This window comes from Piliocolobus tephrosceles, chromosome 17, assembly GCF_002776525.5.
Source record: "Piliocolobus tephrosceles isolate RC106 chromosome 17, ASM277652v3, whole genome shotgun sequence".
Taxonomy (NCBI): domain Eukaryota; kingdom Metazoa; phylum Chordata; class Mammalia; order Primates; family Cercopithecidae; genus Piliocolobus; species Piliocolobus tephrosceles.
Genome location: NC_045450.1, coordinates 15,681,513 through 15,705,551, shown reverse-complemented (window position 1 = coordinate 15,705,551; position 24,039 = coordinate 15,681,513). Strand labels below are relative to the sequence as shown.

Below are 24,039 nucleotides of genomic sequence, written 5' to 3'. Positions count from 1 at the left end.
TATATCACAATTTATTTCTCCACAGTCCTGTTAACAGACATTTGAGCTGTTTCCAGTTTGGGGCGATTATGAGTCAAGATGCTGAGAACATTCTAAGCACTGCCTTTGCTTTTTTCTTTTTTTCCATATACACTTAAGAATGAGACTGCCTGGTGAGAGGATAAATGTACGCTTAGCCAAAAGCCATTAAAAAATTTACTATCCTATAATCTTGACCCTTAAAAAGCCAATGTTCTCATGTATCCACCTCCCTTCCAGTCCTGCTCACACACATTATGCATTTTATCTCAGTGATGACAGCGCACATACAACTTGGTCCTTTGCTGAAATCCTTTCCTTTGTTGTTGAAAAATAAAATCCTTGGTGTTCCAACAGCTGTGTCTTCTAATTATCCCTGCTCAAAGCCACATTGTTCCACTGTGTACCCCTGCTCAAAGCCACATCGCTCCACGGTGTCCCCAAGGTCCTGCTATTGGCAGACATTTAAGTTGCCCTCAACACTGCATTTGGCCTGTTTTGGAGTCTTCTTCTTAAGTCTTTCAGGAAATTTTCCAGCTGGCGTATGAACACAGACAACATTTTTAGTAAATGCAAAAAAAAAAAAAAAAAAAAAAAATGCTGGCACCAGTTTCAAGGGGATATAATGAGACTCCGGGAACTGGACCTACTCTCTGATTCCATCACTGTTTGTTCTCATCAATCAACGGGCCACAGTGTGGTGGGGCGCAGGGCCCCCTGGATGTCACCTGAACAGCTGTGCAGCATGGTTTGAGATATGCCATACCTCATGGTTTCTTACTCGTTTTGCTTTGCAGCTAGAATGCTCCCATCTAAACAACCCATCCCTACTGGCAACTGTACTGCAGTTAATCCTTTAGGGGTAAGTAACGGCACAGTTTTGGAACTGGACAGACTTGAGGTTGCACTCTCAGCTCTCCCACTTAGCAAGATGCTCCACTTGTCAATTGAAAACATGATCTATCCTGCGATATGCTAAGAAACCACATGTGTTTAAAGAACAAAGAACATATAACCATTTCTGCAGAAGGGATGCAGCAGAGACGACTGACTGCCTACACAATTTCTCCTTCTTTCCTAACAAAAACTTCTTTATTTTTCTGAGACAGAGTCTCGCTGTGTCACCCAGGCTGGAGTGCAGTGGCGCAATCTTGGCTCACTGCAACCTCCGCCTCCAGGGTTCAAGCAATCTCCTGTCTCAGCCTTCCGAGTAGCTGGGATTACAGGCACATGCCATCACACCTGGCTAATTTTTGTATTTTTAGTAGAGACAAGGTTTCACCATATTGGTCAGGCTGGTCTCGAACTCCTGACTTCAGGTGATCCACCCGTCTCAGCCTCCCAAAGGGCTAGAACTACAGGCGTGAGCCACCACGCCCAGGCCCAACAGAAACTTCTTGTTGGGAAGTGCTGTGTGCCCAGCTGAAACACGGCCCTTCCCAGGGTCCCTTGTGAACAAAGGTGGCCCCATGACTAAGTTCTGGACAATGAGATGTACAGGTGTCCCTCTGATCCAAGGTTTCACTGTCCACGGCTATATGGTTTGGCTGTGTCTCCATCCACACCTCATCCTGAATTGTAGTTCCGTTAATCCCCATGTGTCATTGGAGGGACCAGCTGGAATCATAGGGGCAGTTTCCCCCAATCTGTTCTCATGATAGTGAGTGAGTTCTCACAAGATCTGATGGTTTTAAAAGGGAGCTCCCTGACGTCGTGGCGCCCTCATTCTTCTTCCTGCCGCCATGTGAAGGAGGACATGTTTGCTTCTCCTTCCGCCATGGCCTCCTCAGCCATGCGGAACTGTGAGTCAGTTACATCTCTTTCCTCAATAAATTACCCAGTATTGAGTATTTCTTCACAGCAGCATGAGGACAAACTAATACACATGGTTTTGGTTATCCATGGTCAACTGTGATCGAAAAACAGTAAATGAAATGAAATGAAATAAATGAAAAATTTCAGAAATAAATAATGTATAAGTTTTAAATCGTGCACCCTTCTGAGTAGTGTGATGAAATCTCCCCCAGTCCCATCTGGGGCGTGAATCATCCCTTTGTCCAGCAGATCCACGCTGCAGACCCTCCCTGCCAGTTTAGTCACTTAACAGCCATATCGGTTATGAGACTGACTGCCATGGTACTGTAGTGCTTATGTGTAAGTAACCCGAGTTTACTCAGTAATGCTCCTGGCTGGGCGCAGTGGCTCATGCCTGTAATCCCAGCACTTTGGGAGGCTGAGGCAGGTGGCTCACTTGGGGTCAGGAATTTGAGACCAGCCTGGCCAACATAGTGAAACCTCGTCTCTACTAAAAATACAAAAACTAGCTGGGCGTGGCGCATGCTTGTAATCCCAGCTACTTGGGAGGCTGAGGCAAGAGAATCGCTTGAACATGGGAGGAAGATGTTGCAGTAAGCCAAGATTCCATCACTGCACTCCAGCCTGGAGGACAGAGCTAGACTCTGTCTCAAAATAATAATAATAATAATAATAATAATAATAATAATAATAATAATAATAAACGCCTCTAAAGTGCAGGAGTAGTGATACTGGCATATTGTTATAACTGTTCTATTTTATTATAAATTACTGCTATTAATCTTTTATTATGCCAAATTTACAAATGAAACTTTATCATAGGTATGTATGTACAGGAAAAAAAACCAGTATATGTACGATTCAATACTATCTGCGGTTTCAGGCACCCATTAGGAGGGGTCTTAGAATGTGTGCCTGCAGATAAGGGAGTAGTGCTGATTCAGCACCCATATGCTCCCTTGCCCTACTTCCCTTCCTTGGTCTTGCTGACTGAAATACAGATATAATGGCTGGAGCTCCAGCAGCAACCTTGGACCATGAGGCCAACTTAAGAATGAAAGGCTTGTATAAATATGGTAAGATTATTAAAATGTTTAAATAAAAGGAGGTATCTGGGATACTGAACTCATGAAGCTGCCATACCAGCCCTGAACAGCCTACCTCTAAATTTCTACTATGACAGAAAAAGAAACATCTGTCTTATTTAAGCTGCTATTATTGATGTTTTTTCTTTAGTTCCTGTCTCCTGCAGGAGGCTTAGGAACTAAAGAATTTTATACTTGAAGAAATTTTCGGCTGGGCGCATGGCTCACACCTGTAATCCCAACACTTTGGGAGGTCGACGTGGGCAGATCACCTGAGGTCAAGAGTTTGAGACCAGCCTGGCCAACATTGGTGAAAGCCCGTCTCTACCAAAAATACAAAAATTAGCCAGCCGTGGTGGTGCGCACCTGTTAACTCGGGAGGCTGAGGAAGGGGAATCACTTGAACTGGGAGGTGGAGGTTGCAGTAAGCCAAGATTGCACCACTGCACTCCATCCAGCCTGGGCGACAGAGCGAGACTCTGTCTCCAAAAAAAAAAAAAAGAAAAAGAAATTTTCATAATGAAGTTGTCTTTATAGTGATAGGTTTTGTTTCCTTTTTGAACTGACAGGTGGAAAAATAAAACTTAGGAAAAAAGTGCATTTTGTTACTGTGAGCAAAAAAACAATTTAGGTATTCGAAACTGACAAAAACAAATGTACATGCTTCAAAAGCACCACACTCGGGACATGGTGAGATAAAACGAGGCTTTAGGTAACACTGGTTTATAAGGCACAGTAGGGCTTGTCCTGAACGCTAAGACTTCACCCCTTACCTGGACGAAGAAGTAGATGAGGCCGAGGGGCGGGATGATGATCGCGGCGATGGGCGTGGCCAGCAGGATAACGATGCAGGCACCGATGACGTTGAACAGGGAGCCCATGAACATCTTGATGACCTCTGGGATCATGGAGTCCACCGTGTCCAGCTCCTTGGAGAAGCGGTTCACCAGGTTCCCACTGGGGGTCCGCTCAAAGAAGCTCATGGGTGACCGCAGGATGCTATGCAGCAGGTCCACGTGCAGATAGCGGGAAGCCAAGATGCCCCCGATGGACACGGCCATGGAGTAGCCAAACACGGCGATCCCTGCAGACACTTGGAGTTAAACTCCACAATGCAGAGGGGGAGCTGACCAGGCACTGCAGGGAGGAGCGGCCATGCGGACAAGGCAGGCCTGGACTCCCAACTTCTAACAATGATAATAATGAGGAACCACGCATGGTGGCTCACACCTGTAATCTCAGCACTTTGGGAGGCCGAGGCGGGTGGATCACTTGAGGTCAGGAGATCGAGACCAACCTGGCTGACACAGTGAAACCCCATTTCTACTAAAAATATAAAAATTAACCAGGCACGGTGGCAGGCGCCTGTAATCCCAGCTACTCGGGAGGATAAGGCAAGGGAATCGCTTGAATCCGGGAGGTGGAGGTTGCAGTGAGCCGAGACTGCGTCACTCCACTCCAACATGGGCACACAGTGAGACTCCGTCTCAAAAAATAATAATAATAATAATAATAATAATAATAATAATAATAATAATAATAATAATGATGATGGTGGTGGCCTTTATTCAGAGGGTACTTCCTATGTGCTAAGCACTGTGCTGGGTTTTACATGTAACTCATTTTTATGATGACTCCGAATAACTTCTATGACTACCCAATTTACAGATAAGAAAACTGAAGTCCAGAGAGGTGAATGCCTTTGCCCTTAGTATACTGTGCCTATCAGAGGCAGAACTGAGATATTAATCCAGACAGCCTGCTCTTAATCCACACGCCATATTCCTCTAGACCAGGGGTCCCCAACCCCGGGGCCACAGATTGGCAGCAGTCCATGACCTGCCAGGAACCAGGCCCCACAGCAGGAGGTGAGTGGCGGGCAAGTGAGCTGGTATCACCACCTGAGCTCTGTCTCCTGTGAGCTCAGCGGTGGCATTAGATCCTCCTAGTAGCGCAAACCCTATTGTGACCTGCGCATGCAAGGGACCTAGGTTGTGGGCTTCTTATGATAATCTAACTAATGCCTGATGACCTAAGGTGGAACAGTTTCATCCCAAAATCATCCCCTACCCTTTCCATGAAACCAGTCCCTAGTGCCAAAAAGGCTGGGGATCGCTGCTTTAGAACAGTGTTATCTAAGATGATTTTCTGAAATGATGGAAATGATGGCTACTGAGCACTTGAAACCTGTCTAGTCTCATTGAATAAATCTTTAATTTTATTTTTCTTTTGAGAGGGGATCTCTCTCATCCTGTCACCCAGGGTGAAGTGCAGGGCTGTGATCATGGCTCACAGAAGCCTCGACCTCCTGGGCTCAAGCAATCCTCCCACTTCAGCCTCCTGAGTAGTAGGGATTACAGGCATGTGACACCATGCCCAACGAACTTTTGTAGAGACAGGGTTTTGCCATGTTGCCCAGGCTGGTCTTGAACCCCTGGACTATGCGATCCACCTGCCTTGGCCTTCCAAAGTGCTGGGATTACAGGCGTGAGTTATTGCCCCTGGCCTTTATTTAATTTTAACAATTGAAATTAAAATAGCCACCTGTGTCTTGCAACTACTGCACCAGACAGCACAGCTCTGGAACAGACATTGTTGCTGTGTGAGTTCAGGTAATACCACACCCTCTCTGTTCTCTATCTTCCCTCAATTATAATTTGTAGGCCACAGTCCTTTCCACTAATGGCAAGGAAAGGGGAGGGTAGGGATTGAGAGAGTCAAGGAATCCATGTGTGCTCTGCTATCAGCAGGTCTTCCCAAAGCCGCCTCCTGGAGATCCTGAGACACTGGTGGTTCTCTCAAACAACACACAGGAGGCCACTGCGTGTTCCAGAGCAGCAACTCGTAGGAACAGAGGCTTCTGTCTCGGCCTCTTTATAGGAAGACACCCAACAGGCAGGGGCTCAAGTGACAGGCTCTGCAGCCAACGCTGCCAAATCCCATCTATGCCACTTACCAGCTATGGGACCTCCTATAGGTCACTGAATCTCTCAGTTTCCTCATCTGTACAATGGGACAATGACGCTAACCTCAGAGCACTGTGAAATGTAAAGTCCCCATCTGGCAATGTGCCTGGCATACAGGAAGTGCTCAAATGTGTCAAGACTATCCATTTACTGTGAATATATCATATGGACCATACATGTGTATTTGCAAACACAGCTCACATACTGCATAGCACAGTGGATAACAGCGTGAGCTCCTGGGCCAGACTGCGTTGTTCAATGCCAATGCTGCCCTGTATTAGCTGTGTGGCTTTTGGCAACTCACTCAACCTCTCTGGGCCTCAATTTCTGTATCTCTAAAATGGGGGAAATATTAACTCCTACCTCACAGGACTGCTGCAGGGATAAAATAAGTTAAAACACGTGGAAGTGTTTAGAACACAGCCAAGCACCAAGTAAATGCTCTGCAAACGCCAGCTGTTATTATCAATGCTGCTGCATTTGAGGACTCCCATAGAACCACACAGACCCGTATAGAGCAGGGGGTTTTTTTGTTTGTTTTTTGAGACAGGGTCTTGCTCTGTCACCCAGGCTGGAGTGCAGTGGTGCAATCACAGGTCGAACTGTAGGCTCAAACTCCTGGGCTCAAGCAATCTTCCAACCTCAGCTGCCCAAGTAGCTGAGACTACAGACACACACCACCACGTGCACCTGTAGTTTATTTTATTTACCTATTTTTTTACTTATCTATTTTTTCTAGAGACAGGATCTCACTATGTTGCCCAGGCTAGTTGCAAACATCTGGCCTCAAGCGATCCTCTGACTTCAGCCTCCCAAAGTGTGGGATTACAGGTGTGAGCCACTATGCCTGCCAACAGCAGGGTTTCTCAATCTTGTGACAACCAAAAGCATCTCCAGATATTGTCAAACATCCCTGGGGGACAACACTGCCCAGAATTGGGAATTACTAGTATGAGTCAATTTCCGCCCTCGCTCAGCAGGCAAAAGTCCACAAATGAGACCTCACAGAAGCTCTGTCACCCTTACAAAGCAAATAGGGTCAAGGGGGTCCTTCCCAACCCACAGTGCTTCCAGTGGCCTCTGTTCTCAACTGTCCTCATCTGTAAAATGGACACACTGGAGCACTCCTGAACAAAGCACTGAAACACTGACTCTACAAATATCTGAGCGTCTACTGGCTGACAGCTACTGTTCCTCTGGGTTTAGCTTGGTTTGGGGTCGCACAAAACCCTGAGGACTCTAAGGATCCATTTCTGTAATTAGACAAAGTCACAACAGGGGCCCAAATCGGGCGGGGTGGGAGACAGTGGCACTCACCTTGCGAAATGCCCAGGGCTCCATAGACGCTCAGCCGGACCTTCGTGTGCTCCTGGGTCCCGTTGACTATGGGGTCATCAGTCCAGAGGCTGAGCCAATAGTTGGAAGACAGCGCGGCCACATGGTTACATATGAAAAGGAAGATGCTGAGAAAGGAGATGAAGAGTCCGATGGCCTTCATGTAGTCCCAGTACACGGAAAGTTTGACCTGGAGACCATGGGAGATAAGGCAGCTTAGCACATGCATGCACCCAGCCCCAGCCCTACAAGGTCAGGGACTTCACCAGCACTGCGCCCCCCAGCTGCCTGTCTTTGCTCCTACCTAGAACACCCTCCCCTTCAGCTATCAGACGAAGTCAGCAGTAAACAAAGTCGAGGGCCAGGTGCCCTGGCTCACATGTGTAATCCCAACACTTTGGGAGGCTGAGAGGGGGCAGATCAACTGAGGTAGAGAGTTTGAGACCAGTCTGGCCAATATGGCAAAACCCCGCCTCTACTGAAAATATAAAAAATTAGCCGGGTGTGGTGGTGGGCACCTGTCATCCCAGCTAATTGGGAGGCTGAAGCAGGAGAACTGCTTGAACCCAGGAGGCAGAAGTTGCAGCACTGAGCCAAGATTGCCCCACTGCACTCCAGCCGGAGTGACAGAGTGAGACTCCAGCTCAAAAAGAAAAAAAAATAGGGTCTCTGCCCTCACACATGGAGCTTCCAGTCGCGTGGTGAGATAGGCTCCCATCAAATCATCCCAGATAAATGCATCATCACTGAGAAGGGCCGTAAACGGCGCACAATTCCACGTGAGTATAAAATTGGACATCCTGACCTAATGCCGTCTAGAGAGGTATTGGGGGAGGTTTCTTCAAGGAAGTGACATTGAAGAGTTAAACCAAGGCCAGGTGCAGTGGCTCATGCCTATAATCCCAGCACTTCGGGAGGCCGAGGCAGGTGGATCACCTGAGGTCAGGAGTTTGAGACCAGCCTGGCCAACATGACGAAATCCCTCCCCTACTAAAATACAAAAACTAGCCGGGCCTGTTGGCAGGCACATGTAATCTCAGCTACTCGGGAGGCTGAGGTAGGAGAATCGCTTGAGCTTGGGAGGCGGAGGTTGCAGTGAGCCAAGATTGAGCCACTGCACTCCAGCCTGGGTGACACAGAGAGACTCTGTCTCTAAAAAATAAAAACAATAAAAGGTATTAGCTGGGCAAGGTGGCTCATGCCTGTAATCCCAGCACTTTGGAAGGCTGAGGCCGGTGGATCACCTGAGGTCAGGAGTCCAAGACCAGCCTGGCTAACATGAGGAAACCTTGTCTCTACAAAAAACACAAAAATCAGTCGGGCATGGGGCACGTGCCTGCAGTTCCAGTTACTCAGGAGAAGGCTAAGGCACAACAGTCGTTTGAACCCAGGAGGCGGAGGTTGCAGTGAGCCAAAATTGCAGTACTGCACACCAGCCTGGGTGACAGAGGGAGACACTGCCTCCAGGAAGAAAAAAAAAAAAAAAAAGGAGTTAAACCATCTGAAAACGGAACCAGCACATGCAAAAGCCCTGAGGTAGGAGGGAACACAGCGCATATGGGGAACTGAAAGAAGGCACTGGTGGCTGGAGCCAGGAGATCATGGAGCAGCAATGAACAAGAGGTTGAAGAAACCGGCTGCAGTCAGACCACACATGGCATGGGAGACTCGGGTCATGATTCCAACTTTTATGCCAAGACTGACAGAAAGCAGAAGCCACCAATGAGCTTTAAGCAATGTGTGACATGTTGCCTGGCAACCAAGGCCAAGTGTCACCTCCACACCACAACTGGGCCAGTCTCCCCCAGTTCCTTCCCCTCTGAGCACAGAACACCATGTCACCCATCTTCCCAGTGCCCAGCTCGCTCCGGAAGGCAAAGGTGGCAGTTTCTTTCCCTCCTACATTCCCTGTGGCGCCCAGCACGGGTCTCAACAAATCCGTCCAGCGTCCTCACATGACAGACAGGGCACTCTGCTTTAGGCCAGCCCTTGCCTAAACCACCTGGCTTGGTTTCAAGAAATTCCAGCGATCTTTACCCATGTCTGTGCTCATTGTCATTTCAAGCTTTTCATGCTGAATTTTGGGTCGTAAAAATCATCTGGAAACTGGGCGCGGTGGCTCACACCTGTAATGCCAGCACTTTGGGAGGCCAAGGCAGGAGAATCACTTGCGCCCAGGAGTTCGAGACCAGGCTGGGAAACACAGTAGGAGCCTGTCTCTACAAAAAATTTTTAAATTAGCTAGGTGTGGTGGTCCACGCCTATAGTCCCAGGTACTGAGGAAGCTGAGCTAGGAGGATCTCATGAACCCAGAAGCTTAAGGGTGCAGTGAGCACTGGTCACACCACTGCACCCCAGCCCGAGCGACACAGTGAGGCCCTGCCCCCCACCAGAAAAAACCAACAAAAATCATCTGACCCTACGGTCTAGCTGAAAGGTAACAGATGAAAGATAACAGGTCTGGTGTCTAACTGATTGCTTCCTTTTGAGTTTTCAAGTTTCCATTCTGGAAAATGAAATATGTGGGTGAGGAGACAGGTGATAATTAAGAATGTGTTTACTTCACCACTCATCATATGCAGCCAAGCTGCTGCCATCCCTGAGATTAGCCTGCAGCGTTCGGGAACCTCTTCCTCACGAGCAGTGGAATGTGGTGGGCTCGGGGGTCACAGATGACAAGTGTGTGGCCAGGTGTGGTGGCTCACATCTGTAATCCCAGTACTTTGGGAAGCAGGCAAGTCACTTGAGCCCCAGGAGTTCAAGACCAGCCTGGGCAACAGGGTGAAACCTCATCTCTACAAAAAATAAAGACAATTAGTCAAGCATGGTGGTGTACACATGTAGTCCCAGCTACTCGGGAGGCTGAGGTGGGAGAATCACTTCAATCTGGGAGGTGGAGGCTGCGGTGAGCCATGATTGTGCCACTGCACTCCATCCTGGGTGACAGAGTCAGACCCTGTCTCAGAAAAAAAAAAGAAAACAAATTAAAAAAACAAAAAAAAAGGCCAGGTACAGTGGCTCACGCCTGTAATCCCAGCACCAGCATTTTGGGAGGCTGAGGCACGTGGATCATGAGGTCAGAAGTTTGAGACCAGCCTGGCCAACATAGTGAAACCCCATCTCTACCAAAAATACAAAAATTAGCTGGGCATGGTGGCGCATGCCTGTAGTCCCAGTTACTAGGGAGGCTGAGGCAGGAGAATCACTTGAACCCGGGAGGCGGAGGTTGCAGTGAGCTCAGATTGCGCCATGGCACTCCAGAGTCTCAAATAAAAAAAAAAAAAAACAAAGAAATGATGAGCGTGTTGTGCCTGGCTCCGCTCTTGGTCCAACTTTGACAAGTTACAGGCCCCCTGGCTTTGGTGTTCCCTGAATATAAAATCGGAGTTAAGTGAGGATTAAATGGGCCTGGCCTCTCTGGCCCTTCCTTCCCATGTCCTGTGATTTGGGGTAATTTCTCTGGCTTCCTGGAAGGTCACTAAGGGTAAGGCAGGAGAGGACACCACAGTCACCTCTGCCCCTTGTTATGGTCCTGACTGTGATGACAAGAAGCCAGGAACAGACAGTCCTGGGAAGTTCTGGAAACATCTGGGCGGATCTAAGAAAAGGTGCCCCAATCTCACTCCCCCACTACCACCTTTCATGGGTTTTTCTGTTTTTCTTTACCTGTGTGCTTATTTTTTACCTACTTTAAAAATTCAATTCCCTGTTTTTTGTTGTTTTTTTTTTTTAAACATAACCACATTTATTTTTAAAAATAAACTTTGGGGCACCACCACAAATGGAGAATTATTAACATTTGCCCAAAATAGACGATCTTTAAAAACAATACAACAGGAGCTCAAAACCCAGTCTCCTTGTTACAAAGAGAGGCTACTGGTTGTTAGGTACTGAAGGCAGGGTAGGACCCAACTGAGACTTTCTCAGGGACGTAATCATTAGGACCAAATGAGAAATGAAAAATAAGCAGGGCGCAGTGCTCACACCTCTAATCCCAGCACTTGGGGAGGCCAAGGTGGGTGGATCACCTGAGGTCAGGAGTTCAAGGCCGGCCGGACCAACACGGTGAAACCCTATCTCTATAAAAACACAAAAATCAGCTGGGCGAGCGAGGTCGCGAGTGTTTGTAATCCCAGCTACTCAGGAGGCTGAGGCAGGAAAATTGCTTGAACCCAGGAGGTGGAGGTTGTAGTGAGCCGAGATCGCACCACTGCACTCCAGCCATGGCGACAGAGTGAGACTCTGTCTCAAAAAAAAGAAAAAGAAAAAGAAAAAAAAAAAGAAACGAAACAAATATTCATCTGTCATTTAATGTGTCTGTGCACAACCGGAAACCATCTCATGCACAACTGAACCCCACATTGCAGGAAGCCCTGATTTAAAGCATCCAGCTTCCCCCTAGCTAATGAGACTCCCTGAGCTGCTCAGGCAGTCAGTAGAGCAGAGACTACAAGTACCAACCCTGGAGTCTGCCAGGGTTCAAATCCCAGTTCTGCCGCTGACCAGCGGTGACCTTGGGTCAGTCACTTAGCCTCTCCGGCCTCAGTTTCTGGTGCTGTAACAGTACCTTCAGAGGTGTGTTGTGATGGACACGTGAGTGCACACAGACAAGGCACTCTGCACAGTGCCAGTGCACAGCGGGCGCTCTGTAAACTCCAGCCACCATCATCATTTAAGGAGCGAATCTCACCTGCCCTGTCTGTGCCTTGTCAGCCTCCATCAGCTTCCACGTCTCCTCCTTCTTGGCCCCATCTTTCTGCAGTTCCGCGGTGCTGTTGTGTTGCCTGCTGATGTCCCCGCTATAGGAGGAGCTGCTGAGCTGTCTGGAGAAGCAAAGCACAGGGGTGTCAACTGCACAGATGCCTCGGGCAGGGTTGGAGGGCTCCCTGCTGGGGCTGCTATTGTGGGTCTGAACCATGGCATAACAGACGGAGTGTTTCCACATGCACACATGTAAACATATATATGAACACATGCACATGTGCACCAAACCCCACCATGTCGTTCCCCGGGGTTCCAGGTCCCCAGAGAAAGGCAGTATCTCAGGCAGGAATGAGACCTGTGGCAAACACAATCTGTGATGATCTCTGGGAGGCTGCAAAAAGCCCATGACCACTGATATGCAAAAAGTGTGTGCTTGCCTTTTTTTCTTTTTTTTTGAGATCAATTCTAATTGATCTCAAAAAAAAAAAAAAACAAAAAAACCGCCAATAAAAGATAAAACAGGGCGCATCATAGATCATTTTTCAAACATGAAAAAGATTCAAAATGTAACACATGATGAAAAACAGAGAGCAAAGTACCCAGCGAGTTCAATTTTCTAGTTTTATAAATGTGGCAGGGGTTGGGGTGGGAACTTGCCCTGGCTGCTCCTTCACGGAAGCGTGTTACTCACAAAGTACTATTCGGCCAGGAGCAGTGGCTTACACCTGTAATCCCTGCACTTTGGGAAGCCAAGGCGGGCGGATCACTTGAGGCCAGGAGTTGAAGACTAGCCTGGCCAATGTGGTGAAACCCCGTCTCTACTAAAAATACAAAAATTAGCCGGGCATGGTGGCGCGTGCCTGTAGTCCCAGCTACTCAGGACACTGAGGCAGGAGAATCGCTTGAATCCCAGAGACAGAAGTTGCAGTGAGCCATGATTGCACCACTGCACTCCAGCCTCAGTGACAGAGTAAGAACTTGTCTCAAATTTAAAAAAAAAAAAAATAGCACTTTTTGCACATCAGTGGTCATCAGCTTTATGCAGACCCCCAGAAATGATCACAGATTGCACTGCCCCCAGTTTAGTGTTCAGTGGCTGAGACTGCGCCAGTGCACGCTGTACTCTAGCTTGGGTGACAGAGGGAGACTCCATGTCAAAAAAAAGAAAGAAAGAAAGAAATTATGGAGGCCATGCAAAACACAGCTGTGGCTCATTGCCGTGGTAATTTCTATACTTTGCTCTACCTACTTATCTCCTGCACAAGATTACAAGCTACCTGAGGTCAGGAGCCCCATGTGAGTCATCCTTGCACCCCCAGAACTGTGTTCCCTGAAAATACTTCCTGAAGGCTGAATAAACCTCCAGCACCTCCCCTCTTTGAACTAGGGTCTGGGGGTGGGTAACCTTTCCGTACACATGAAATCTGTGCAACGGTCTCTGGTTAAGGCCAAGTGAGGAGGAAGCGGCCATCAAATCCAAAAGCAAGAGTGAGTTTTCAGGGAGCAGAGGGAAGAATCAGAACCAACTCTGGAATCTAGAATTCAGATGGGCACCTGGGGCTTCCTGCTTCATGACGTAGTACTTCACAAGTCACACACCTTGGACGGAAAATCTTATATCCTTCTACACTCATGCACTGTCTGGAGCCTCCCACTAGAATTTAGGCTGTGTAAGATGATAACAATGGCAAAAGTGACATCTACCAAGTGTTTGTCTGTTCCAGGCACAGTGCGAGGCCGCATCACCTTTGCTCTCTCCTGACCCCTACAGCAACTGCAGGTCCGCAATCCTTTCTCAAATCTCTGGGGTCAGGTATGTTTAGTTTCTGACTTTGTCAATTTTTGTTGTTGCTGTTGTTTTGCTGTTTTCTGGGGTTTTTTGTTTGTTTTCGTTTTTTGAGACAGAGTCTCGCTCTGTCACCCAGGCTGCAGTGCCATGGTGCGATCTCGGCTCACTGCAACCTCCACCTTCTGGGTTCAAGTGATTCTCATGCCTCAGCCTCCCGAGTAGCTGGGATTACAGGCATGCACCACCACGCATGGCTAATTTTTTTATCTTTAGTAGAGACAGGGTTTCACCATGTTGGCCAAGCTGGTCCTGGACTCCTGTCCTCAGGTGATCTGTCCACCTCAGCCTCCCAAAGTGCTGGGATTATAGGCGTAAGCCACCATGCCTGGCCAACTTAGCCAATTTTTAAAAACTAGTATGGTTAACATACTGCATACGGTACAAATCCCCGAGGATCTAAGGAAACCCTCTATAATCAAACACAAGCATACTTCCTTTTTTGTAGAGATGGGGTCTTGCTGTGTTGCCCAGTGTGGTCTCAAACTCCTGGCCTCAAGCGATCCTTCTGCCTCAACCTCCCAAAATGCTGAGATTACAAGCATGAGCCACCATACCTGGCCTTGAGACAGTTTTAAATCGAATGCTGCTTCATAAAGCCTGAACCTTCCAGGCCCCACCAAAGGATCTGAGCAAAGACCCACACCATGAAGGGAACATGAGTGTCAGAAGTGTGGACAGATGGTTAAATCAAGAGGCCTGTGTGAGGCGTGCCACCTGGCAAGAAGAGTGCCACATTCCTTCTTTGGGCCTCTGTGCTCTGAAAAGCAAGGTCTTTGGAGGATTTGGGAGGGGAGGCAGAAAGACCAGGCCTTCCAGGACCCCAGGGGGCCAAGGCCTTTCTTTTGTCCCTCCACTTGTCCTCCCGCTGACAGGCCAGGGTCCTTGGGTCGGGGCCGCCCTCCCCGCTCTTACCTCTGCAATTGCTTCCCTGCACTGTCTGTCACCAGCATGCCATTCTCCGTTTGCTTTGCTTCCTTCCCTGGACCACTGATGCCCGTGACCCCTGGCAGAAGAGAGACAAAGGGGACAAGTGGGGTTAATAAGCCAGATGCTAAAACCAAGGGCAAGAAAAACCAGCCAGTACAGGGAGGAGACAGCAGAGCACTTGGCCGCCAGGACGATCGGAAATAGGAGACCTGCTCTGCAGAGGCCACAGACAGGCTGTCTGGTTGTGGGGCAGGTGGTAGCTGGAGTTCAGTCCCTTGGGGCAGGGACAGTGCTTTGCAACTGTGCAGAGGGCTCCATCCACTGAGGGACCTGGGCCTGAGCCAGCATCCTGTGACAGCAGCAATGGGTAAAACGCAGCCCAGAAAACAGTAGCTCTGCTGTGTTAAACTCAATTCCTAGGACCAGGATGCAAGGAACCACATGAGAGAAAGGGCATAGCCCCCTGATTCCCAAGCACTGCAAGAAGAGGTGATACTCAAAATAGATAACCAATTTGACAAGGGCATCAGCCAACAGGCAGAGGCCCAGAGACCCCTGTACTGCCAGGAGTTAACCCTTCAGTTCCCAGACCACAGAGAGGTCCCAAGAGTTCAGGGTAAAAGGTACCTGGGGCAGTGGCTGTCTTCACAGTAATAAGAAAGTATTTCAACATTTGAACAACTGGGGAACTGAGTTCTGTCAACAACCAGGTGAGCTTCAAAGTGGACCCTTCCCTGGTTGAGTCTTCAGATGAGACCCCAGCCCTGGCAGATGCCTTGGTTGCAGACTTAGGAAGGACACTGATAAGGACAGCAAGGAACACGGCAGCTGGATATCTGCCCTGATCCCAGGAAGAATCCACTTGGCATCAATAATAATCACCGGAACATCAACAATGACAACGACAGTCAACATTTATCAAGTGTGCTCGGGCATCGTGCCATGTCAAAACAGATCATAGCTCTTTCCCGGTTCACAATAACTCAGTGATGATGATGACTACTGCCCCCACTCTGCACTGACTGCCTCATTCTTTGGTGCCAGGAGAGAAAGCAGCACAATGTAAGGCATGAAAGGGCTGACCCAGAAGAGGTGGGAGAGGAACCAGGACAGAAGATACAAAAGGGATAAATATGCAGCCAGCAGCACGGTCAGGGTGACCCTGGGAACATGCTAGGGTGACCCTGGGAACATATTCAGGTGACACAAATAAAAGCAGACCTAAAAAATGCAAAGTCTTGCAGAAACGGCCACACCTGGAGACACAGACACGCCTGGAAGGGAAGAGGGGGCTGCAGATCATTCCTGGACTCAGGGAGGCGCTCCGTGCCAGGGGTTCTCAGTCTTGGCTGTGAATGAGTCACAGGGGGCTTTATAAAATGAGCAGGTGGCGGTCAGGCGCGGTGGCTCACACCTGTAATCCCAGCACTTTCGAGGCCGAGGCAGGCAGATCACTTGAGGCCAGGAGTTTGAGACCAGCCTAGTCAATATGGAAAAACCCCATCTCTATTCTAAAAATACAAAAATTAGCTGGGCGTGGTGGTGCGCACCTGAAATCCCAGCTACTTGGGAGGCTGAGGCACTAGAATTGCTTGAACCCAGGAGGCAGAGGTTGCAGTGAGCTCAGATCGTGCCACTGCACTCCAGCCTGGGTGACAAAGCAAGACTCTGTCTCAAAAATAAAAAATAAAATAAAAATAAAAAAAGAAATCTAAGAAACATTCATAAAAGAAAAAAAAAATAAAATTAAAAAATGAGCAGGTGCCCTTGTGTCTAGCCTGGTCCCTGCGGTGACTCTGAATTAGAGCACGCTCCGTCAACTGTGATGTGTGGGAAGTGCTCTCTCATTTCCTGGCTGTGCGCCCTGGGGAAATGATAAACCTCTCTGAGCCTCATCTTCCACATCTGCACAACACGAACAGCAGCAGACCCAACCCTCATTCGCGAGGGGATGAAACGAGATCGCACGCAAGGCCTGGCACGGCAAGTGTTCAGTGATGGCAATCCCTTAAACACGTTCTCCAGAGAACTACAGGCATAGCCAGGAACTGAGAACCTCTGCTTTAAACATTCCCTTTAATGTCAGCATCTGTTTTGTTTTGTCTAAACTAACTCAACACTAAATTAAGAAAACAAACAAACAAAGCACAAATAGCCACATCACCCAGGAAGGAAGAGTGACACCAAGCAGGACTTCCCATGCGGCCAGTTCTCACACACATGTGTAACACTGGGAACCGGCCATGCCCTTAACCATCTTTCTCTGTGCAGGAATGAGAATGTTCCAGAACACTCCTAGGGACCTCCATCCGGAGGTTGCATGCCGCAGAGAGCCCCCTCCTCCTACCAGCGGCCTCAGGCCGCCCTCCTGTAAGTCTCAGCCTTCACTTCTCCTGTTCCTCACTGAGTGTAGCCACCAGGGTCAGCTGTGAGCTTCTGCAGGCAGGTTCGCTAAGCTTCGCTTCGCTAAGGTTGCAGTGGCCTGCTAAGGCTGTCTCACCCTCTCAACCCACCAATTAGCCCACAGGTTGAACTGGGCAGCTGGCAAATTCCACTTTGCATGGGGGAGGACCGAACACCTAAGAGGAGGAATCTGTACATCGGTTAGTCCACTATCCTGTCCGCCTTTGTCTTCTTTTTCTTGTCTTGAGACAAGGTCTTCTCTGTCGCCCAGGCTGGAGTGCAGGGGTGCAATCTTGGCTCACTGCAAACTCTGCCTCTTGGGTTCAATTGATCCTACCACCTCAGTCTCCCAGGAAGCTAAGATTACAGGCATGTACCACTGTGCCTGGCTAATTCTTCTGTATTTCTAGTAGAGACGGGGGTTTCACTATGTTGGCCAGGCTGGTCTCGAACTCCTGACCTCAGGTGATCCATCCACCTTGGCCTTCCAGATTGCTGGGATCACAGGTGTGAGCCACTGCTCCTGGGCCCTTGTTGGCCTTTTGAAGGAATCAGCTCTCCCTCTTCCTACAGCCTTGGTGGGCCTGTCAATCAGGGTGCCTCAGATTCCCTTAGCCAAGGTGGACACCGTCCGAGATTGCCCCATGAAAGCCCCTTTCCCAGGACTTGAACCGTCGTCAGTGGTCTACAAGGACCAAAGACAGTTCATCCGTCCTAAAAGAGTCTGTCTGGTCCCGGAGTCCCCATTTCCTGAGTTCTACTGGCTCGGTTCCGCCTTTGATTCATGAGTTACCCGGTATCCTTCCAGGAAACACCCTTTTTGTTTAAGGTGGCCAGATTCAGCTTCTGTTGCTTTTTAAAAAAAGCCCTTGGCTGGGACCCTCAGTCACACACTGCCGAAGGCAGGAGGGATGGGTCCACTCTGGCCACTGGAATTCCACTAGGTGACACCCCTCCTCAGGGCCCTCCACCACCACCTGCTGCAGTTCCCCAACAGGCGCTGATCACGCTGCATCGTCTGGGCCCATGTGTGTCTTGACTGTGCCCCAGGATGCATGGGTGGCAGCTCACAATCAAACTGTTGCCATTTATTGTCTATCCACTGTGTGCCAGGCACTTCATAAGCACGGTCCCCTCGAGGCGTGCTGGCCATGGTAACGTGACGCATGACACAGTAAAGCTTAGCCAAGGTCACCAGTGACAATAAAGGGATCTGGGGACTCAGGTCGTATCCCCCAGTGCCAGCCTCAAAGCCAGACACACAGTAAGTACCAAGTACCCAGTAAATGTGTGCTCAATGAACCAATGAACAACCAGGGGGGTTGAAAACCCAGACATCCGAGGCACCTCTGCAGACATGCAGCAATGGTCTCGGCCCGTCTCTGGCCTCATTCGATGAGCAGAGCCAACTCTAACCCAGGCAGTACTGACCTGCTTCCTCCTCGTCCACCACTTTGCTGCCTGGGAATTCAGAAGACCCAAGATATTGTTAAGAAGCAAAGCAAAACTCCCACCCTAAGCCCCTAACTAAGTAAAGAAGTGAAGGAGCTGTCTTTTCTAAAGGGGGAGGGGCAAGAATGGCTGACGGGTCTGCTCCATTTGTGCCTCAGTTTCCCCATCCCACACGTGCTGGGTGGATCTGGGACGAGCACACTGCCGAAGACCAACCCCTTTCTCCAAAGTCATAACTGTGTTGGGTTTTTGTTTGTTTGAGACGGAGTTTCACTCTTTAGCCCAGGCTGGAACGAAGTGGCGTGATCTCGGCTCACTGCAACCTCTGCTGCCCAGGTTCAAGCAGTTCTGTAGCCTCAGCCTCCCAAGCAGCTGGGATACAGGCGCCTGCCACCACATCTGGCTAATTTTTGTATTTTTAGTAGAGACGGGACTTTGCCATGTTGGCCAGGCTGGTCTCAAACTCTTGACCTCACTGATATACCCGCCTTGGCCTCCCAAAGTCCTAGGAATACAGGCATGAGCCACCATGCCTGGCCAAAGTCATAACTGTGTTTAACCATAAATAGAGCTACACAAATAATGCAGACCAACCTTCAGTCTTCACACCTGTTTTTACAACAGGAGAGGGAAAGAAAGTATTAAGAGTAGGCAGGCCAGGCAATGACACTGGGAGGTGGCATGGGCATCAGCTCCAACCCCTTTGAGGATAGACATTGCTTATGAGAGGGGCTGGCCTCATACACAGCCAGACGCACATGTACCCAAGAGGAGGAGAAGAGCAGGTGACTTAGCCCAGATATCACCCTGGACCCTCCCAGGCTGCGATGGGGGCTTCTCCTCCGGGATTTCCCAGGCCCTCAAGCACCCCTCCATCACTGCATTTAGCACTGTGAGATACTCTTAATTGTTTGGTGTTTGTCTCTCCCATCAGACTGTGAGCTCTCAAGGGCATGAAGTGGGTCTTATCCATTGCTGTATTACCAGCACCTGGCACAGCAGGTGGCCAAGTGCAGTTACACAGGATGCACACTGCACAACTCAAGGTGGGGGGCACCATTCCACACAGAGGCTCACGTACCAGGTGGCCTTGTGGCACACAGCAGGCACTCTGTACACACCCGGCAGACAGATGGACAGACTGACAATTGTATGGACAACTCAAGAAGCAGAGCTGACTTCCCATTGCCAGAGGGGCCCCTCTTACAGGCAGGACTGAGAAAGCTGGTTTCTAAAGCAGACCTGAGAGGGGTCCACTCCTATTTTCTCCTAGTCTGAGGTATTTATGCTGCTGTGTAAACATCCAAAGCACTCCAGCCTACCCATTGCTTATGCAGGATGTGCCTTGAATAGCCAGGGTGCGATTCATCCACTCAATTATTTAACACCTATATTGAGTGTCTAACTATGTGTCAGGCTCTTTTCTTAGTCCTGGGGATGGAGAGACAACCAAAAACCCCTCAGAGCAGCCAGGTGCGATGGCTCATGCCTGTAATCCCAGGGCTTTGGGAGGCTAAGGCGGTTGGATCACCTGAGGTTCGGAGTTCGAGACCAGCCTGGCCAACATGGCAAAAAGCCGTCTCTACTAAAAATACAAAAATTAGCCGGGCGTAGTGGTGTGCATCTGCAATCCCAGCTACTTGGGAGGCTGAGGCAGGAGAATCACTTGAACCCGGGAAGTGGAGGTTGCAGTGAGCCGAGATCACGCCACTATACTCCACCCTGGGCGACAGAGCCTAAGACTCCCCAAACAAAACAAAACAAAACCCTCAGATCTTAAATTCCAAAGGAAGAGATCAACAATAAACGAACAAGTAGATCCATAATTTACTCCACGCAGCAATAAGTGCCACAAAGAAATCAAAGCAGGGAAGAAGAGGGAAATGAAGGCTGGTGGCCAGGGTGGAGAATGTTACAAAGTAGTAAGAATTATTTCTCTTTTTTTTTTTTTAAAAAAAGCAAACACAGGAAACTTGTAATTCAATGACTGTCACTGAGTTCGTGCAACTACCAGGTATTGGTTTTCGGATGCTGTCAAGCCAGGTGCTGTTTCTACCCTTGACCCACGTTAAGTGCTGCCTTGAGTCTGTGTATTCCGCTGCCAGCCTTCTCACTGTTTATTCTACCAACACTGCCTTTACTCAAGAAGGTTCTGGAACTCTGCTTGGGCGAGGTCCAGCAGGCCAGCCTCCCTGGAGGGAAGAATTTGACTCACAGCTTTACAGTCAACGCCTCATTTTTGACCAAAAACGGCATTCACTGACTGCCTCACCAACCTCCTCCCCTAGCCTCGGCACAGAAAGCTCTTCATCCTCAAAAGAGGAAGAAATCCGGCCTCTGAGGACAGCCAGAAGGAATGTGGGGTCTGTACGATGAACTCTCTCGGCAGCTGCTCTGTGCTGACAACCAATTTCTGTAACTTGGAGAGGTGCCTACGGCCCATGGTTAAGAAATCAAAGGTGGCAGGAGATGAGAAAACCTGATGATATGCTCTCAGTCTTGTCAAGGGAAAAGGCCTAGGAAGGAAGGACAGGTGAAAAAGATGCCACAGCTAACAGCAGCTCCCTTTCTGGGTGGTGAGGGCGGAAGGATGTTCTTTTTTGGGACTTTTTTTTTTTTTTTTGGGGGACAGAGTCTCGCTCTGTTACCCAGGCTAGAGTGCAGTGGCACAATCTTGGCTCACTGTAACTTCTGCCTCCCGGGTTCAAGCGATTCTCCTGACTCAGCCTCCCGAGTAGCCGGGATTATAGGCGCCCGCCACCATGCTCAGATAATATTTTGTTGTTGTTGTTTTTTTTTGAGACGAAGTCACCCAGTCTGGAGTGCAGTGACGTGATCTCGGGTCACTGCAAGCTCCGCCCCTTGGGTTCACGCCACCCTCCTGCCTCAGCCTCCCGACCTTTTTGTATTTTTAGTAGAGATGGGGTTTCATCATGCTGGCCAGGCTGGTCTCGAACTCCGGACCTCAGGTGATCCACCTACGCCGGTCTCCCAAAGTCCTGGCATTAAAGATATGAGCCACCATGACCGGCTTTTTCCTGATTCTTTGTACTCTTCGGTAGTTTACAAATGTCTATGATGAGCACACGTTGCTTTTATAATCATTAACAAAAACTCAGTAAATACTTAAGAGGGAAAAATATTTGCCATGAGGTTAACAGATGGTTCAAGCAAGGTGTTGAAAAATGGCCACATGCCAGGTGCTGTGACTCACGCTTATAGTTCCAGCATTTTGGGAGGTCCAGGTGGGAGGATCGCTTGAGCCCAGGAGTTCGAGACCAGCCTTGGCAACAGAGTGATATCCCATTTCCACTAAATAAATAAATAAATAAATAAATAAATAAATAAATAAATAAATAAAAATTTGTAAAAGAGAAAAATGGCCACATTGTTGGAATAAAGGTCCTTCTCCCAAGAGGACAAGGGAAGAAGTCAGCAGTGTGAAGTCGGACCATACAGGGCTTCTTGCTCTTGGTGCTTTGGATGTCCTGACCAGGGGATTCTCTGTCATGGGGGGCAGGGTAAGGGGGAATTAGTCTTGAGTGTCGCAGGATGTTTAGTGACATTGCTGGCCTCTACCCTGGTTGCCTGCCAGGGGCAAACCTCACTACAATTGTGACATCCAAACATGTCTCTAAACACTGCCAACTGTCCTCAGGGTTGGGGGCATGGTGGGGGCAATCTGCCCCCCATGGAAAACCACTGCTCTAGGTATTAGGTTCCTAAGAAAGAAATCAAAGTCATAAAGATGAGTTTTATCTTCCAGGTATGAAGGTTAATGAGTGGTTTTTTTAAATCCCTTAAAATTTTTTTCTCTTAAGTGGCTTGAGGTAATCTGTGAAAATGGTTCACTATTTACTCAATCCAGAAAACCCCACAGAACCATGCAAATTAAGAGGTTCAAATCTTCGTGTTCACTTTAAGAACACTTGTGAGACTAGACATGGTGGCTCATGCCTGTAATCCCAACATTTTGGGAGGCTGAGGCAGGAGGATCCCTTGAGGCCAGGAGTTGGAGACCAGCCTGGTCAACATGGTGAAACCCTGTCTCTAGTAAAAACACAAAAATTAACTGGGCATGGTGGCATATGCCTGTAATTCCAGCTACTCCAGAAGCTGAGGCACAAGAATTTCTTGAACCCGGGAGGCAGAGGTTGCAGTGAGCCAAGATCATGCCACTGCACTCCAGCCTGAGTAACAGAGTGAGACTCTGTCTCAAAAAAAAAAAAAACTCCTGAAACTGCCCAGGCTATCAAGGACATGCATATACAAAAAGCCATGAAATATCAAAAAGATGCCACTTTATAGAACGTGTACCATTTTGACGTTACAATGGTGGAGGTGGCAGGTGTGCCCAGGCCAAGGAGTGGGGATGGCCACAAGATCGGTGGCCCAAAAAGAGTGCTGAATGTTTGCTGCACATGCTTGAAAATACAGTCACGCTGAACTTAAGGGTTGAGATGCAGATTCTCTGGTCTTTCAGCATATCCAACTGAACAAAGCACCTAAGATGCGCCGCCGGACCTACAGAGCTCAGCGTCGGCTGGATTAACCCATGCGTGAGCTCACCCTGCCACATCCAGATGATGCTGCCTGAAAGGGAACAAATTGTTCCTAAACTGGAAGGGGAGGCTGCACGGAAGAAAAATATATCTCAGAAGAAATGGAAGAAATAAAAGCTTATGGCATGGGAATAAATAAGTAATAAAAGGAATGCCATTAAAAAGTTACAAAAAAAAAAAAAAAAAGAAGCGAGCGAGAGAGAAACAGTAAAAAAGATCTATCTTAGAAAACAGTAACTGAGTATCCCGGCAGAGAGGTCGGTATCGCCCCAGTCACAAGCCTCGGTCCTGTCCATCCCCGCTCAAGGACCCTCCCAAACCAAATACCAACACTCACCCCCACTTCAGACTGGGTGTTCTAAAAAAAGAGCCGACTAACCCAACAAGGAAAGAAGTTCCCCTTTAGGAAGAGCCAAAAATGTGGTTTAAACAAACCCAAGGTCACTGGCACTTCAAGTTGGCTAAGGCTGCCTGATGACTGTACAGCCAGGGCCCCTCCGGAGCAATGGAAAAGGGTGGGTGGTGGGGGAGGGGGGTGCCCCGGTTTGATGTAAGACCCACTGCCAAGGACTTCTGTGTATCCTCAAAGGTAGGAGGTGGGGAGGTCAAACTGGGGAAATGAGGTCAAACGAGGCGCCAGGGTGGTGGGCGGCATTTGCTTCGCCAAATTAAGTGCTGACGTGCACAAAAAATCATAAAGCAACTGGCAGCCTCCTGTGTTCTGTATACACCGCTTGGATACTCTAGCAGCTGGGAAAGGAAGTGGGGGCCGGAAACTATCTGGGGCCAACAGAGTTTAGGGGCCAACAGAGTTTAAGGACATTTTTTGCTCACCTGGATGGAAGGGTAGAGAGAGAGATCTCACATTGGGCAAAAGATTCAGCTAAACCCACACATTTTCTTTTTTTTTTTTTTTTCTTTCT

General features: G+C 48.7%; 1 protein-coding gene across 2 annotated transcripts in view; it reads right to left on the bottom strand.

Moving 5' to 3' along the window:
• LOC111524528 (multidrug resistance-associated protein 1) overlaps positions 1–24,039 on the bottom strand; it is a 100,826-nt gene that overhangs the window by 24,498 nt on the left and 52,289 nt on the right. For both annotated transcript variants that reach the window (XR_003306710.2, XM_026447085.1), the window contains exons 11-14: positions 14,685–14,775; positions 11,910–12,042; positions 7,202–7,409; positions 3,692–4,002 (exon numbers count right to left, since the gene is read on the bottom strand). Coding sequence is in view for 1 of the 2 variants with exons in the window: in XM_026447085.1 (XP_026302870.1) it covers positions 3,692–4,002; positions 7,202–7,409; positions 11,910–12,042; positions 14,685–14,775 (743 nt within the window). In the remaining variant the exon portion in view is untranslated. The remainder of the gene's footprint in view (positions 1–3,691; positions 4,003–7,201; positions 7,410–11,909; positions 12,043–14,684; positions 14,776–24,039) is intronic.